Source organism: Theobroma umbraticum, unplaced genomic scaffold (assembly GCF_002168275.2).
Source record: "Theobroma umbraticum cultivar Fairchild unplaced genomic scaffold, ASM216827v3 scaffold_44.0, whole genome shotgun sequence".
Classification (NCBI taxonomy): Eukaryota; Viridiplantae; Streptophyta; class Magnoliopsida; order Malvales; family Malvaceae; genus Theobroma; species Theobroma umbraticum.
In genome coordinates, this window is record NW_018397255.1 from 11,535,677 (window position 1) to 11,553,562 (window position 17,886).

A 17,886-nucleotide genomic window follows, 5' to 3' on the forward strand; every position below is an offset into this window, starting at 1 on the left:
TGGTCAATAATTAAGGGTGAAAATATAACATGGTAGTACTAAACTAAAACTCAATGTATCTGCCCCTAGGATATAAAGTTGATCAAGTTGACAAAACGGGCAAACTATTGCACACAGTTGCAAACCTTGTTCCATGTCTTATGTGTATGAATCAGAAATAGTCTAAACAGGAATCTATCCACGCCAGTAAGCTTGATTGTACAAAAAATGATAAAAGAAAAAGAAGCAAATTAAGGCAACTACTACTTGATATCTCTTAAATGAACTTATAGACCTTTATATAACAAGAAATTTCCTACTTCAACTTTAACATGCCAAGAAGAAATTAATGATACACTTTCCCTCAAGAAGCTTGCACGATAACCATATAGCAGGAAATTCCTGCTGTGCCAAAAGGAAATCAGAACAGCTAACCTGGACACTCTTCACAATCCATAAAACTGCAGAGACCAAATAGTATTTGGATATAAAACAAATCTGGACTTTTAAGTTCTCCTGAAGCTAGTGCAAAATACACCACACACGTCTACTCCACTCAACCTACTACATATTTGTTTTATGACCTATGGCAAACACATTTGTAGTGATATGCACTATTGATTGGGTCATTTCCTTCTACCGGAACTTGTTCAGCTCTACATTTGTATTTGCATCCTCTACATTCATTGTAAGTGCAGGTGGGCGCTGTGGATCCAATCATCAATCTCCTTGAATTTCTATTCGTCTTTGCTTCGTTGGTGCCCTGTTGCCTCAAAACTGTTTTAGTTAGAAAGACTTAAATCATAGAGTAAGTTAAGCAAATAGTAGCAGTGCTTTTGATGTATCCTCACCTGCAAATGCAATGGAGAAGAATGAGAGACCCCTTGTTGGAAATTAGGAAGTATTACATGAGTTCTGGATCCTGCAAAATTGTAACAATTAACCAAAATGTGGCAAGGAAAAAAAAAAGTCAAATGCGACTTTATTTAGCAAGCAAAAAGAAGAAAAATCCCTGTTTTATACATAGAACTACTAGAATTTTGTTAACAGAAGGGAAATGCAAAACTCTTCTCAGACCAAATAGTTGGTGTAAGGAAAAAAAACAAGTAAAATTTAAGAACCTATTAATGATTTAAAGCTTCCTGTCAAGCTATGGAAATGCATTTCCTACATTAAAAGCGCAGTCAGAAATCTGTTAGGAGTAGGAGGATTAATAAGAGAAGCACTAGACGTGGAAGCAAAAAAGAAAGAAAGAAAGAAAGAAAGATGTGCAGTGTGAAGGACCATATTATGGGCAATGGAAAGATGATTTGAAAACAAGGAAAGGAACAGCTAGAGCCTGACTATGACCTTGCATTACATGTGCGGCAAGGAAGAAGGTGAAGAGTAGCAAAAGTAAGTAGCTTGTTTGAATGTTGGCCATTCTCCCCTTTGCATTGGTGTAAACTTAGAAGGTGATATATATAAAGGATAAATGAGAGAGAAGGAGAGACAGAGAGAGAATTGTGGTCAATTAATGACCATAAGAGATAAACTGGCAAATCTCTTGGTCACTCAGAGGTGCACACATAAGAGGTCCCAAACACCCAGACCGACAGATTGCTTCTTGGGGGCTAAACCAGGGGAGCAGTAGATTGACCTTTGGAGTTACAAAAATGCCCATTGCTCTTGTTTCATTTTGTTCAAAGAAGGCTTGAATTACTTTGATATTTCGGTTGGGGTAAAAGGGAAATTTGAGACGGGTGTGGGGAACTCATTTGCTTTTGGTCTACGGTTGGGAAATCATTTTTATTTGTTTTCCCTTGGATGAATGGACGTACGCACCCACCTAAAGAAGCATCTAGCAATTCCAGGGTTGGGAACGGTTCAGATCCATGTACAATCCCTGGATGAATATGGAAACAATACTCATAGAAAAAATGATTCCCTTACATTATTTGATCAATGGACCTCAGTGTCCTACTCCACAGTTTAAAATATGTGCATCGACAATTTTCAACAAATTAAAAATGAAATAAAGATTCAGACATGGGAAATGATGAATCCTTTTGCAGCCCCACCCAAAACCATTGCACTGAGATTCATAATTCAGATCTTCTTTTCTTAAGCAGATAAACCAAAATTTCCATCTCTAATGACACGTCTTCTGTATTTAGGCAATCGTCAAAATCACTGCCTCCATACATGTGACGAATAATCTAAAGTGTTTAGCGAGGGTGGTGAACCATGGGTGAGAGGCCAGGCATGTGCTGTGGCCTGTGGCTGCACTTTCCTCTCAGGGTACTTCTTCCACGTCTTACCCGTCTCTGCCTCCTCTTGCTTTTTCCATCAGAAAGAATTCTTTTTTTTTTTTTTTTTTTTTTCTTGTGAAGACATGAGAAGAATTTCATTTGTATATTGTTGTCATGATCGCATCAGGGACAAGCACCATGAGATATATATATATATAGACTTCAGAGCATTGAGATTGTATTATTGCATACTTTTTCTTTCCCATCATACATAGATTGTCAGTAACTTGGTCAAAAGGGTTCCTTTTTGCCTGAAAATTTTCTGTACTGTAGGATTCCTTCTTGTTCTTTTTTTTGTCTTTTTTTTTTTTTGAAAATTATCATAACATAAATACCACTTTCATTTTGGTGAAAGAAATTAAAACTTTAGACCATAGTTTTGTCTTAACATTTTTACAGCTATATGAGATCCACCTATCAAACAATTTAATACCTCCTTTAAAACCTTAGCTTTCTTAAATGAATAGTTAGTGAAAATTATATGACAAAATAAAAGGTACTAGGGTATATAATGAATGACCTATACATTAATAATGTTGTGTTTTTTTCTTATATTGACATTTCTCTTTCTTTTAAGGTTTATACGAAACTCATCATAAATAATAAAGGTATAATATTTTAAAAAGTTTCTAAACTATTTATAAAAATTTAGATAAATTCTTATTCCCTCCATTATATTCAATTAAATATTTATATTTTTATTTTGAGTTAAGTATATCACTTGATATTAATACAGTATACGAACATGTTATATTGGATGATAATGAAATATGATAACATGGTCACACAATTTTTTCACTTTCCAAGCCAATGCCACGTGATATAAAAATAACAAGTGACATTTTGACTAATGATTATTATTCAACCGTTAATCACAAAGATCATTTTTATCCATACTAAAAATATAAAACTTGATTAAACGTAATAAAACTTTATTCAAATTTTTTAAAGCAGTAACATTTTGTTTTTCCGTCCTATTTAGTGATTTTCTGTTCTGTCTTGATCTTTTTCTCTGTGTCTTTGTACTCCTTGCTTTAATTGGAGAAGTAAATTAGTAAAACTTTTTATCAGGATTGGGCCAAGACGGGGCATAGTTTAATAAGTATTATAATGTTTCTGGGTTCTTTTTCTTGGCCCACAGTTCGGGAGCAAGGATCTTGAGGCCTAGAGGCATTCTCCTCCTTTACAAAAAGTAGAAAACCTTAAATCTAAACTTTGGTAAAGATGGTCTGGAGTCTGGACTATGGACCTCGTAAGCCGTAAGCACTTTGGGTTGGGATAACTAGCCCATTTAGTTAGGCTCACTTCATATTCTAACACTGAAGTCAAAAGTAAATTTTTGTTGGGCATTCTTAGTTCAAATGATAAAACATGAAATTGTAAAAATCTTTTGATTCAAGATGATACTACAAAAATAAAATAATGCCCACGGTTTTGCTATCAAATGGAGAATTTATTTATCACACTGTGGACTATATTTTGCACCTTTTCAGGTGTTAGAAAATGACAAGTTAGTATAACAATTCCAAGTATGTTTTTAATCGAAATTTTGATTTTCTTTTGTGTTCTTTTCGTTTAATTTTGAGTTGGAGAGAACAGAAGAAGTTTTGAGTGTAAAGACACCATCACATCTAGAATTTCAAGGTTCAACAAATAAAGTGTATATTATCATTCAATTAATTTAAATTTCGTTTAATTGATATTGTTATATATTAATTATTTTTTAATTCAAAATATAACTATAGAATCAAAGTAAAGTAAAAGAGCATATCATAAAAAATTAAAGTTGCCTGACACAAATTGATATAGTATCCTTTAAATATTCCTAAGCATGCTTTTATGACTTGGCTTTACATTCTGAACAAGCTTCCCATTTTGTTAAGGATAAAAATTAGTTTAGGTCATAAAAGTATATCATATAGTAAGTTCTTTAATCATTAGCTTTTTTAGTGGTAGTAGTCAATGTTATAAATTAGACAGTCATGGTAAGATGTATTATACATGTTTCTTTTTTGAAATCTCAAGAAATAGTACTACCATTAAACATAAAGATCCAACCGCTTGTAGAAATATGAAATTTTTATATTTGTAATTTGTTAGTATTTAAATATTCTTCTAGTACACATAGATATTCCTTATAACAGATATCCTAATAGATATCCATAATTGATTTTTTTTAACTACTTACTTATTGTATTTATGATTTACCAATGCAAGTTTCTTGGATGACTTTTGTACCAATATAATTTTCCAATAAGAACCGCTATGTTTGGCTTTGTTTACGTCCTTGCATATATTAAACAATCAATTATTTTTGTGTATGGCAATTGATTAATCGTCCTACCAACATTAGATACCAATTTAATTTGAAAATACATAGGTGTAATTGCTAGTATGCAATCATTAAAATCAAACTTTTTGAGCACATTTATACAATTTTGACAAAATTATGTTATTTTTATTATAGAATATTTTAATTCCTAAGATTACATCTACTACACTCATATCTTTCATTGCAAAACAATTAAATAAAAATCTTCTTTGTCTTCTCAACTTGTTTTAAATTTGCATTAAATATTAGCACATCATCCACGTAATAGTAATTATAACTCTTTACCATTTTGGAATTTTTTTATATATTTTCACTTATCAAACTCATTTATTTTATAGCCATTGGCTCAAAATAATTTTATCAAGTTTTTTGATGCCATAGTTTTGGTTCTTGTTTAAGTTCATTTTATCAAAGTGCTAAAGTTTGATGAATTATAACGGTGAATTCAAAATAACTTGGATTATAATATTTTTCACTTGTATCCGATTTTAAATACTTGATAAAAGATTTACAATGCAATTCAACTTTGTATTTATAAATCGTAAATTTATCAAGCACTTCATCTTTAGAATGTAACAAATAAACATAACAAAATTCTAAGTAACTATTAAGAAAAAGCTCATAATATCTCTCCCCTCCTAAATAGGGTCTATGCAAATCATATAGAAATATTATGCACCAATTCAAGCATTCAGAACAATTCTAACGTTAAAAAATTTCTAATATAAACATGCAAGCTTAATTGGTGCATAATATTATACAAATTTTCATAGCTTAAAATATTATGCTTCAATTCATATACAATTTTATGTACCAATTCAAGCATTTTAAAATTTCTAATTACAAAAGAATATTTGCTATGCAAGTATTACATTTTTCTACAATGTTATCAATATTTTGAATCAATTCCAAATTAGACATAGCAAGCATTCTTTTTTAATTAACATGCCTTAAACTATGATGCAGAAAACCAAGAAATTATGTAAGTAAAAACAATCATTTTATTATTTTAATTTTTAATAAAATGATTATGAAGATGCCTTTACTCACATAACCCTTTTCCACAAATACCTATCCATTGGACAAAATGAATTTGTCCTCCCAATCATACTTTGTAGCATTAGAACCAATCAACTATGTCTTATTGTCTTCCACGACATTAATTTCAAAATTATTGCAACAAAATTTTATCTTGTTGTTACTAACGCATTTTTCTTCTTGAAAAAGTAACACTCTCTCGTTAAGGCATGGTTCTTCATAATGGTAACATGCACTTTTTTCTTTCTTGAATCTTTATGCATTAGCAAGAAGTTCTTTATTCTTTGTGGATTTGCTGGATTATCCTTTCTCCATCTCATGAACATTTGACATATGAGTCTTTCTCATGTTCTTTGGGATATTCTCTTCAATTTGAAGATGAGTGGCAAGCTCTTCAAGAGACAAATCTTCTTTTTATGTATTGAGGTTCTCTTGAAAATTTTCCATGGTGATGAGAATTTATCAAAGTTCAAAGACATAACAATAAATTCATGCAAATTCATTTTACAAAGTTTGAAGTTATCAAAAATCCTTTCAACTTTAGCAAATTATAAGTTTATTATCAACCATCTTATGCTTAATTGTAATCGATACATAATTGTAACGGCATAGCTCTATTAAAAAAATGAAACAATTAAGAATTTAAACAATTCATACAAATCAATTCAATAAAGGAAAGAAAACTACCTAATAATTGGGTGAAAAACCATTTAAATTGTCATTTTCTTTATCAACATAAAATTGTTTCAATTTCGCCAAGTCAAAGGCCAAATTCCCTTATTATTCCACTTACAACAACTATTGTTAAACCAAAATAAAACCTTTAGATTGTTGGGATACAAGATTGGAAAAACAAAATTATTAGGAAAAGGCTTCAAGGTACATATCTATGTGACTTTTCTTAAGATTTTATTTGTACCCGTCGTTAAGTGTGTAAAAAAGATGAAATTTAATGATTGACTGTATTTTGAAATGACGAAATCAAACTCTTGTAAAGTTTTCAACAACAAAACAGAATGAAAAGTAATCTTAGAAGTATTTGAAAAATGTGAAGAGACTGACTGATGGCAAATTATTTCTATTTGATACATTTTCAAAAAATCAAAAGGTCTTTTTATAGGCAAATAAATGTCTCTTTATACAGATATAATCTTCAGAATAATCATATAATTGTTTGAACAAATATCATTATTTGAATAAATATAATTGCTTGAATAAACACAATTGTTAAAAAACTTTCTTTCGTTTTTTTACTATTATTATTGAAAATGTTTAACATAATAATCTTAAAAAACTTTATTATTTTGTATTGAAATGTGTTTTTTTTTCCTTATGAAACAAAACCAAAGGACAAAAACACAAAAGAAAAAAAAAAGCGTAACAATTTATAAACCTAAAGTCTAATGGAGCTCAACTTTGGACTAGCCAATCAAGTTTTTGGCCCGTAGAATATCTAGTCTCCACAGAAACAATAACTTTTATATGATTTGAATTCCCTTACAAGTAGCTTCCCATTTTTGCTCGTAGAACAGTTGAAGCTTGCAAGTTCCCGCGAATACCCAACTTTACAAGGTATACCTAACCTTGCCCTCAACTCTTTCTCTCCTATTTCTGCCCTTCACTGCTTCCATTCACACACAGAAAAACATGTCAATGCAGGCAAACAATCCCTTTCCCTCCCTTCCCATTCTCTTCCTCCTCAAAGGAAAGCACCCTTTTTCTCCCTCTATATCATCACCAACGACCATGCCGTTGCCTATTATCATTGCAAACTCTGAAACCTTAACAAACCTCCTTTCGTTTCCTCCCTGTTTCAGCACATCTTCCGTTTCTTTTCCTAACAAAAAATGGAGTCTCAAGAACCAAAGATTACCAGTTCCCCTTTGATGCCATTGATGTACTCGAACCGGGTGATGTTGAAAACTATATTGGAAGGTAGTGATACCAAGATGGGGTTGATCGGTAAGACAATGGTGATTGGAGGGTGGGTGAAATCTTCCAAGGAGGTGAAAAAGGAACCTGTCGCATCGCCACCGGCTGCAGCCGATGCTCTCCCCGCTTCGCCAGGGCCTAAAGATGTAAGCTGTGCGGAAATTATTCAATCTCGAATCCCGTTTTTCAGGACTATCATCAGGGTTTTGGGTGGTTCTGCTAGTTCCCCTGCTGTTAGAGAAAAGCTGGAGTCTTTGATTCCTATACCGCGTCTTCCTTCCATATTTTTTTTACAAATTAATGACGGCTCTTGTGTTTCAAGTCTTCAGGTACTCTCCAACCTTGAACTGTTTTTCCCGTTTTCTGAAGTGATTACGCTGATTGCTTGATTATGCAAATTCCTAATTAGTATTAGAAAATTTTCAGGTTGTGATAGATTCAGCCATAGTTCCAGTGTCTGCAGGCCAGATCCTACCAACTGGAACATGTATATTAGCGCAAGGTGTTCTGGAAAAACCATCAGCTCACGGAAAACATACAATTGAGCTTAAAGTAGAGAAAATTCTTCATGTTGGGCCAGTAGAGCAGGATAAGTATCCTCTGACAAGGAAAAGATTACCGCTTGATTCTTTAAGGGATTATTCTCATATTCGTCCTAGGACAACTACAGTAATCTCTGCAACCATTGCTATTTTTTGGACATTCTCTCAAGAAAAATACCTTAAAATTGAACCTAATGTACTCTTTAATTACTATGTTTTACATTGCAGGTGGCATCTGTTACACGAATTCGCAGCGCCCTAAATTTCGCAACCCAGACATTCTTCCAGAACCATGGCTTTTTTTATGTGCAAGTGCCAATTATCACAACTACAGACTCTGAAGGGTTCAGTGAAAAGTTTCAGGTTACAACTCTTCTAGAAAAAACAAGCAAGAAGGAGGAGCCAGTCGGTGTTGAAGATGTTAGCCTTGAAACTGTTAAGGCTGCTATAAAGGACAAAACTAGTATGGTCGAACAACTCAAGAGAAGTGACAGCAATAGAGAAGCACTTTTTTCTGCTCTTCAGGATCTGCGGAAAACAAATGAACTAGCACAACAGCTTGAAGCCCGAGAAAAATCCAAACCAGTAATTGCAGTGAAGCCTGATGTAGTGGACTTCAATGAAGATTTCTTTGGTCGCCAGAGTTATTTGACTGTTTCTGGGCACCTTCATCTGGAGAGCTATGCATGTGCCCTTGGTCATGTTTACTCATTTGGACCCAGATTTCGAGCTGATAAAACAGTGTCCCCAAAACATGTATCTGAAATGTGGACTGTTGAGGTCCAAATGGCTTTTTCAGACTTAGAGGTAAGACTTTGCCTCTTCAAGGCTCAAGCATATATGTAGTTTCATGGTCACATTAGATAGATATTTCAATTCCATTATCATTATCATTAACCGCTGCACATCTTTCATGAGAAAATGTTCAGTTTCTTCAGGACTCTGGAATACTTCTCCTCCCTTTTTGGTGATGTAAATTTGGTGGTTTTCATACTTCACATATCTGTAGGAGTTAAACATATCTTGAAACAGAAAAAAAAATACTTATTTAACTTATATGCGAATGAATTTTCCATATATTAAGATCTCGTTGATATCTTTGATTGGAATTTCCAGGACGCCATGAAATGTGCAGAGGACTATTTCAAATTTCTCTGCAGATGGACACTGGATAACTGTTCAGAAGACATGAAGTTTGTCACAAAAAGAATTGACAAGAATGTTACCCATTGTCTTGAATATATGATATCAAGTTCTTATGAAAAGATCTCTTACAGAGAAGCAGTGGAAATTTTAAGAAAGGTAAACCCGGACAACATGTACTTCCTATATATTAGCCCAGCCAACATATCAATCATAATTTTAACAACTTCTATCCGACAAAACTTTTTACATTCTTCAACAACAGGTCACAGATAAGGCATTTGAAACACAACTTCAGTGGGGCGTCCCTTTAACAGCAGAACATCTGAGGTATGTATATTGTGGCTGTTAACCTAGCAAGAAGAGTCAAATGCAAATATCCTAAAGAGAATAGGACGTGAAGACATTTCCTATTAGTGGTTCTTACTCTATCCATTTGCCCAATGGCAGCTACTTGGCTGATGAGCACTTTCGGAAGCCTTTAATTATTTATGATTATCCCAAAGCAGTTAAGCCATTTTATGTACGCTTGAATGATGATGGAAAAACAGTTGCAGCATTTGAGATGGTTGTACCCAAGGTAAGTCTAAATTTTTCTTATTTGGCGAAGAACATCTTGAAACAAACATCTTCTGGCACTGAAGAAAGTTCGCTGGTTTAGAATTGGTTATAAAGCTGGATAAATTTTATGCAGATTGGAAGAGTGATTACAGGCAGCCAAAATGAAGAGCGCCTTGACATGCTAAATACAAGGTAACCCTTCCTTCTACAACTGTCTCATTGCACCATTTTTTTAGTCCTACTGCAAATGATTTTTAAATAAATGTTGGGAAATTCTGGTTTCAAATGAAATTGGCGTCAGTACAAAACACTAACTAGTTTGCATGATTATTAGCAATTAAATTTATAAAAGCTGCAATTATCGGTCAGTGCTCCAACTTGAGATTTTCCAGGAAGTCATGGTCATGAGAATTAGAGAAGTTACAGTGGCTGTTGATCTAATGCTCTGTTGTAATTGAGTGCTATATCATATATATGCTAATGACTTCATGAAGAATGGCCAAGATACATTTTTAGCTTTATTGCCTCTATGATAATATGATAATTTTAGTTACTATGGAAAATTCTTTGAGGGTTGAAAATGCCTTTTTCTGGAAAAGGATATATATTAAGTGACATAAAAGAACTAGTAGTTTTAGAGGTAATATTGCTGTAAGTGAAAACATAAAGACCCGATGGCTGCCAAGATCCCAGCTCTTCTGAATCTGTGTTTCAACCCATTCTAATTTTAAAATTATTCTTGAGGCTTAAGTATTCTCAATATGTCCTCATTGATGCAAAGACTATTTCTCATAGTCCGCCATGGATTTTTCGATTTCAGGATCAAGGAATTTGACTTGTCAAGAGATCAGTATGAATGGTATATAGATCTGCGCAGGCATGGAACAGTCAAGCACTCTGGTTTCAGCCTAGGCTTCGACCAGATGGTTCTTCTTACCACTGGCCTCACTGATGTTAGAGATGCAATTCCTTTTCCCCGAAGTCATGGCAAAGCCAACAACTAAGAGCGCGTCTTGATAAAGTCAAAAACTTTAGAGATGCTTGTGTTTCAGATAAACACAAACTAATGTAAACAGATACACTAAATGCAACATATGAACACACGAGGAATATGTGTTAATCTCATGGCTTCAAATCATTATTGTTGCTAATGCAACTGAGCAATTAATTATTAAATAAAAAGAAACTACCATACAGCTTGCAAATCCTTTGAACAAACTGATTTTCGCATATCGCACTAGGATTTCGGATGAACTATCATCACTGTTTTGCCAAATGAGGTACCATTATTGGAATCAATTGGGAAGAAAAATGGATAAAGCTCATACCGGACATAACAACTACTGTATAGGACCCGGCATCCCTTCCTGTTCTCACAAAAGTTAGGGAAATTTCCAACAGCAATTGCCAGGCATTGAGCACAATCTATCTCAGATAGGTCCCTTGTGCACTGCACCAATGCATAAAGGGTAACAAATGGTGACAATTTGGTCTTACCTTTCCCAAGCCCTTCGTTCTTTGGCATGACAGCTTCGGATCTAATTTTATTCGTCAGAGCTCCAAGTTCTTGGTTGAAACTTTGAGGATCTGTGACATTTTCAACATTATAGTAGAATATACCAAATGATGTGTCAACTTCTCCAATAAAATTCTCTTTGCTATACCGTAGAAAGCAATAGTCGTACCAAATCCTTGCGTCAGATTGATTTGGACAGAGTCGGCGGATTTGCGTCGCTGCATCTTGTATGCAACTTGAACAGTCTTTACTGCTAACATCTCCTCTGCATTGAGCGAGACCATAGACTCTGTCAGGGCCTCTACCAGAGGAAGTAGCAATATAACCAGTTAAGGGAGTTTTAGGGACCACTTCAGCTAACAAGCGATCAATGTTTCCAGATATCGGGCTAGTGCTATTTATGAAGGTGTTTTCATTGCAAAAATTCCCTAAAGGATCAGCCCTGCAACTGCTTAGAAACAATGAAAGAAGAAGAATGTATAACAACTTCATGACGGGTTTCTTGCAAAGTCGAATCCCCTCCGCTCTTCAGGCTTTCTTATTAGTAGTCCTGCGGATGGGAGATGATGTCGATGTGGGAATTCAAACGCAGACATCCTTGACTCCCTGTATTTCAACCACCGCAACAAGTGGAAAACATGGGCCATGTTTTCTAGAAAGTCTCTCCGGTTTGTCTATTACCATAGGTTTACCAAAATGATTGTTTAAGAATGTCCATTAACGAAGCGCATGGTAAAGCTATGATAACGATCACCCACTTAAAAATCGATCAATAGAATGGCCTTCTGTTTCTCTGCCACCAAATAGTGAAGCTTCGTGGGCTGATAATAATCTCCAGAGGTGCTACACGATACAAAAGTAATGACTGTTTCCTAATACAACTTGGACAATTGGAATCTAATCATACTCCTTTATATGATAATGAAGATATTTTACAGCTTATGCAGCACAGTAGGTCTCTGTGCTTCTTTCTTGTGAACCGCTTTGCCATGAATATTCTTAGCGCTTATAATGAGACCATGTTATGGAAAATGATGTAAGGAATTAGTGTGAAAATAAAGAATAGCATTTGATAGAGTTTCTAAAATTTGAAATTAAATTTTAAATACAGAAACTTACATTCAAAATTTAAAAGAAAATATAATATTATTCAATAATTAAAAAAAATAAGTTGTCTAAAAGCTAAGGCTAAAGATACTATTTATAATAGCCTAATTCTACTTGACTTAAACTTGGACTACAAGTAAATTAAATTAAAATAAGGAGGTATTCTACCCTAAACTTCCTTAGAGTATAGGAAAAGTAAATTCTTAAACTCATAGTTACTTGTTGTCCAAGTAAAATAAAATTAAAAGAAAAATCTCAAATACTAAATACTAAATAAGAAAAATATTAAATATTAAAATTACTTGTTAGTCTATTAGACTATTTACGTCATTCCCCTCTATATCGGAATATAAGGGTTCATCTAATGAATAAAATGGGTAAATATCCACTACATTAAATGTTTTGAAAATTTTCATTGTGTTCGACAGATCCACCATATAAGCATTGACATTGATTTTCTTCAAAATCTGGTATGGTCCATATTTCTTAGGTTGCAGCTTACTATAAGTCCCCACTAGAAACCTTTCTTTTCGCAAAACCACCATCGCCTGATCTCTTACTTCAAAAATTTATTTTCTATGATGTTGGTCTGCAACTCTCTTGTACTTGGCATTAGCTTGCTCTAATTTTTGTTTCACCTCAGCTTGAACATCTTGCAACTGATTAGCCATATTTTCAACAGTTACATTAAATCCAGAAACTTTAGGCAACTTGATCAAGTCAAGAGCATATTGTGGTGACTTTGTGTACATAATAGAAAATGGCAATTTTCTTGTGGCATTATGAACAACACTATTATAAGCAAACTCTGCTTGTGCTAATGGAAAATCCCACTACTTTGGTCTATCTCCACAAATACTACAAATCAAATTACCAAAGGTTCTATTTACTGATTCAATTTGGCCATCAGATTGTGGATGAGCTGTGCTATTGTAATTCAAGGATGAATCAAACATCTTTCACAAAGTCCTCCAAAAATGGCCCAGAAACTTGCTATCTTGATCTACAGTGATGGTTTTAGGCACACCATACAAATGAACAATCTCCTTGAAAAACAATTTAGCTATTCTGCTTGCAGTTGAAGTCTTATTGCAAGGGATAAAGTGCGCCATCTTAAAAAACCTATCAACAACAACAAAAATAGAATCCATGTCCCTCTGTGTTCGAGGTAATCCAAGCATAAAATCCATGGCTAAATCCTCCCAAATATTTTTTAGAACAGTTAAAGGCATGTACAAGTCAGTATTTTGGGACTATCCTTTTATGGTTACATATGAAACATTGTTGCACAAATCTTGTTACATCCCTTCTTAAATGTGGCCAATAATATCTTTCTCCAATAGCAGCAATTGTTCTATCAGGACTTAAATGATCAGCAAGACCTCCATCATGCAAGTCTTTAATCAACTTTTCTCTCAATGAAGTTTTAGGAATGCAAAGCTAGTTGCCTCACATTAGAAAACTATCATGAATGTAAAAATCTTCAACAAGTTGATTTGTGATACACTTCTCTTATGTATCTTGAAAACCTTATCTATATGATACAATTCCCTAAATGTATCAAAACCCACAACTTCTTGTCTCATTGTCACCATCAAATCTGCACGTTTACTCAATGTATCTGCTATTTTATTCTATATTCTCGTCTAGTGCCTCAACTTAAAAGGAAACTTTTACAGAAGCTAAGACCACCTGGCATGCATGTCTTTGCTGATTTGCTTTTGGGTATTCTAGTTCTTCAATGCCCTATGATCCGAGTACAAAACAAATTCTCACCCGACCAAGCAATGTTCCAATTCTTCAAAGCACGCACAATAAAATAAAATTCTTTGTCAAACGTGGTCCACTTATATCTCGCATCACTAAGCTTCTCATTGAAATAAGTTATTGGTTTCTTTTTTTGTGAAAGAACAGCTTTTATACAAACGCTACTAGCGTCATTGAACTTCAAATAATGTATCAAATTCTAGTAATGCTAAAATAGGAATTGTACATAGTTTCTCTTTTAGCACAGTAAAACTGGTTGCAGCTTTTTCGTTCCATTGAAAATTTCCCTTTTTTCAAGCACTCTGTAATTGGCGCTACAATACTACTAAAATTTTTGATAAAACACTTGTAGAATGTCACCAACCCATGAAAACTTCTGATTGCTAGTACTGTTTTTGGGGTAGGCCATTCACTGATAGCTCGAATCTTCTTTCATCCACTTGAATGCCATCTATACTAACTACATAGCCTTGGGATAATAACTTATTTGTCATAAAGTTGCATTTCCTTGAGTTCACATATAGCTTATTTTCTTGCAAGATTGTTAGTACCTCCCACAAATGCAAAAGATTCTCCTCTTCTGATTGACTATAAATCAAAATATCATCAAAACAAACCACGGTGAATTTTCCAATAAAAAGTTTCATTACTTGATTCATCAATCACATAAAGGTGCTAGGTGCATTGGTCAACCTAAATGGCATTACGAGCCACTCATACAATCCTTCTTTCATTTTGAAAGTTGTTTTCTATTTATCCCCAAGTCTAATTCAAATTTGGTGGTATCCACTACGAAAATCAATCTTTGTGAACACCTTAGCCCTATGGAACCTGCTTCACAATCAGAGCATGCACATTTTTTAACTCCTTAAAAGCAGTCTTTATCTCATTCCCTTAAAAACAAGGGCACAGAAAGCTTGCCCTTCCATTTTAAAAGCTTTGGTTATGACATTTCCTTTTATTGGCAATAAAGTAAACTTTATGCCATCTTTCTCAAATCTGTAGGTGTTTTTTCTCCCATCATGTTATGCTACAACATCAAATTGTCAAGGTCTACCAAATAACAAGTGACAAGAATTCATATCCACAATATCACAATATACCTTATCCTTGTATTTACCAGTGGAAAAAGGTACCTTACACCATTTTGTTACATAAATCTTCTCTGCTGCCTTAATCTAACTAATAATGTATGGATTTGGGTGTTTTTCGGCTTTAAAACCCAAACTCTTCGCAACATCTTTACCAATAATATTCTATAACTATCACTATCAATAATCACATCAAATAAATAGTTAATGATAGAGCACTTGGTTCGAAATAATTGATTCTGTTGAGTGTTATCCTTATGTTTTGGAGACAACATCATTCTTCTCACCACATAGTTCTAGCCATCATCATAATCCTCATACTCGTCATCATCCTCGTCTAGATCATTACAAATCTCATCATCCTCTTTTCTTGGATCCACCACATGAATTGCTTTCCTAAGAGAACAATCATTGAATCTATGACCAGATTGATTACATTTGAAATACTTTCTTAGGGTTGGTTCGACATAAGGATTTGCAGCTTTCTACCCTTCTTTTTTTGCTTTCTAGTTGCCTTCTCGTCTCTATATTGGTCATTACATGCAGAACTATCATGAACTGATTTATTCTTATTGTTGAAAGCCCAATAATTATCCCCATTGTAACTTTTGCTAGAATAATCATGTTTGTTCTTTTCCTGCAACATCACTTTAACCTTTAAAGCAATATTTCGTGCTTTCAATAAATTTGCAATACTTGTACCTTTATCTTTTCTATGATAACTAACTTCAACCCTTCAAGATACCTGGCAACAACTTGTTGCCCTTTGGTCTCCCTCAGGTCATTCTTCTTTGCCAGTTTCATAAATTCAGCAGTATACTCATGTATTGCCAATCTCATTCCTTTCTGCCAATCTCAAAATTTTAGAGAATATATAATATGATTCAATAATTCAAAAAAATAATTCAAGAAAAAGTTAAAATATATATAAAATTAAATATGAGACATTTTTAACAATAATAAATGTGTGACACAATCTACTATTGGAAAAGAAAAAGAATAAAGAGTTATTTAAATAAAGAGGAGAAGATGTTTTTAATAGTTAGATCAAAATGGGTAATAAGTGTGAAACACAATCCAGCATTGAAAAAGAAAAAGAATAAAAAGTTCTTTAATAAAGAAGAGAATAAGTCTTTAATAATTAGATTCAAGTGAGTAAAAATGTAAATTAGCTCATTACTTCAAGACCAACCAATATATGATATATATTAATTATAATTACTAATTTAATTAATTTTCAAGGTCAATCAAGATTTTTGAAAAGCCTAAATTTACATGTTAATCCAACTATTAAATAGTTGTGTTCTTGTTTATTTAAAAGAGTCTTTTTTTTTCTTTTTCTAGAGTAAGAATGTGTCTTACATTTATTATTGTTAGAAATGTTCAACAATATAGCATGTTGTTAGGCTTATTTTGTATTTTCATATCTTATTAAGCGATAATAATTAAATTTTTGCAAAAACATCTAAAATTGAAGAAAGTAATATTTCTTCTAAATATTAACAAGAAAAAAAAAAGTCTTACTACATTTTAAAACTAAGAGAAAACTACTAACTCAACCCTTAAGCTTGTCGAAAAGAATGATAGTGGAAAACACGAGAGTGACAAATCTTAACTCTTATCGATAATGGGTAAAGTTAGAAGATCATTGACTATCTGGAAGAATATCTTAAGTTTACTAGAAAGAAACAATAAGTTCTTCCTATAGACTACAGTCGAGATAGGTTTCGAGATTAGTGATGGGGGTATGATATCTTTTTAGCGTGAGGAATGGATCGAGAACTTTAATATTAAAAGCTCATTCCCCAAAGTGTTTAGTTTAACAGTAAATAAAAATAGGAAGGTGAAAGAGTTTGATAAGTAAGAAGAGAACAACTAGGTATGGAACATTGAGATTAAGAGAGATCTTTTCGATTGGGAGGTGCATTAGTGGATCAACTTGCAAGAGGTACTAAAGGATTGCACTATTAGGAAAATAATGTGGACAAATTAGTATGAAAAGGAACTTAGTTTGTGCTTAACTAAGTCTTTTTATAGGGTAGTGATGGGGATTGGAAACCAAAAGTCAAAGATGTGGAAAGCTATATGGATTGGTATTGCTACTTCAAAAGTGGAAGTTTTCATATGGCTTATTCTAAAAGGAAAAATGGTTGTCAAAGCATAACTCTTTAAGAGGGGGCTAATTGGCATTGAATCTATCATGTGCCTTTTGTGTAAAAAAGAGATAGAAACGGTGAATCATCTCTTCTTTGAATGTAAGGATGTTTAAAAAATATGGGGTAAGTGGTGTGATAGTTAAGGAATAAGGTGGGTGGCTTTGAAGGAGGCTTCAACATTCTTGATGGCATGGTGGGGTATGTGCATTCCACAAGACCAAATGAAGATATAGAGAATGGCTTTTTACACTATAATTTGGTCAATATGGATTCATAGAAATGAAATGGTATTTTAAGGCAAATCTTAAGATTGTAAATAGATATTTTATTTGATCAAGCTAAGAGTTGTATGGTGGCACAAGGCAAGCACCAAGTCTACCAATTATTCAATTATGAATGTGATGCAATGTCCAAGTTTCATTGTTGAGCCA

At 33.4% G+C, this 17,886-nt stretch overlaps 3 protein-coding genes across 4 annotated transcripts; 1 reads left to right on the forward strand and 2 right to left on the reverse strand.

Annotated features, from left to right (window-relative positions):
- Positions 1 to 240: 240 nt before the first annotated feature.
- STOMAGEN (stomagen) lies at positions 241 to 1,516 on the reverse strand. 2 transcript variants are annotated; one of them, XM_089782456.1, is made up of 4 exons: positions 1,330 to 1,400; positions 1,101 to 1,146; positions 831 to 901; positions 241 to 742 (listed from the first exon to the last, which is right to left on the reverse strand). In XM_089782456.1, the coding sequence occupies exons 2-4, from the start codon at positions 1,141 to 1,143 to the stop codon at positions 557 to 559; spliced, it is 300 nt and encodes a 99-aa protein (XP_089638582.1). In that variant the 5' UTR covers positions 1,144 to 1,146; positions 1,330 to 1,400; the 3' UTR covers positions 241 to 556. The 2 variants fall into 2 exon arrangements, with proteins under 2 accessions (XP_089638582.1, XP_021274748.1); XM_021419073.2 differs by lacking the exon at positions 1,101 to 1,146 and having other exon boundaries at positions 1,330 to 1,516.
- Positions 1,517 to 7,410: 5,894 nt separating this feature from the next.
- Positions 7,411 to 10,968, forward strand: NS2 (asparaginyl-tRNA synthetase 2). Its single transcript, XM_021417928.2, has 8 exons — positions 7,411 to 7,901; positions 7,999 to 8,241; positions 8,343 to 8,921; positions 9,231 to 9,416; positions 9,523 to 9,587; positions 9,708 to 9,837; positions 9,952 to 10,010; positions 10,639 to 10,968. The coding sequence occupies exons 1-8, from the start codon at positions 7,488 to 7,490 to the stop codon at positions 10,820 to 10,822; spliced, it is 1,860 nt and encodes a 619-aa protein (XP_021273603.1). The 5' UTR covers positions 7,411 to 7,487; the 3' UTR covers positions 10,823 to 10,968.
- On the reverse strand, positions 10,920 to 11,888 carry LOC110408825 (receptor-like protein kinase-related family protein). The gene has a single exon (XM_021417929.2). The coding sequence runs from the start codon at positions 11,824 to 11,826 to the stop codon at positions 11,056 to 11,058; it is 771 nt and encodes a 256-aa protein (XP_021273604.1). The 5' UTR covers positions 11,827 to 11,888; the 3' UTR covers positions 10,920 to 11,055.
- Between the last annotated feature and the right edge of the window lie 5,998 nt (positions 11,889 to 17,886).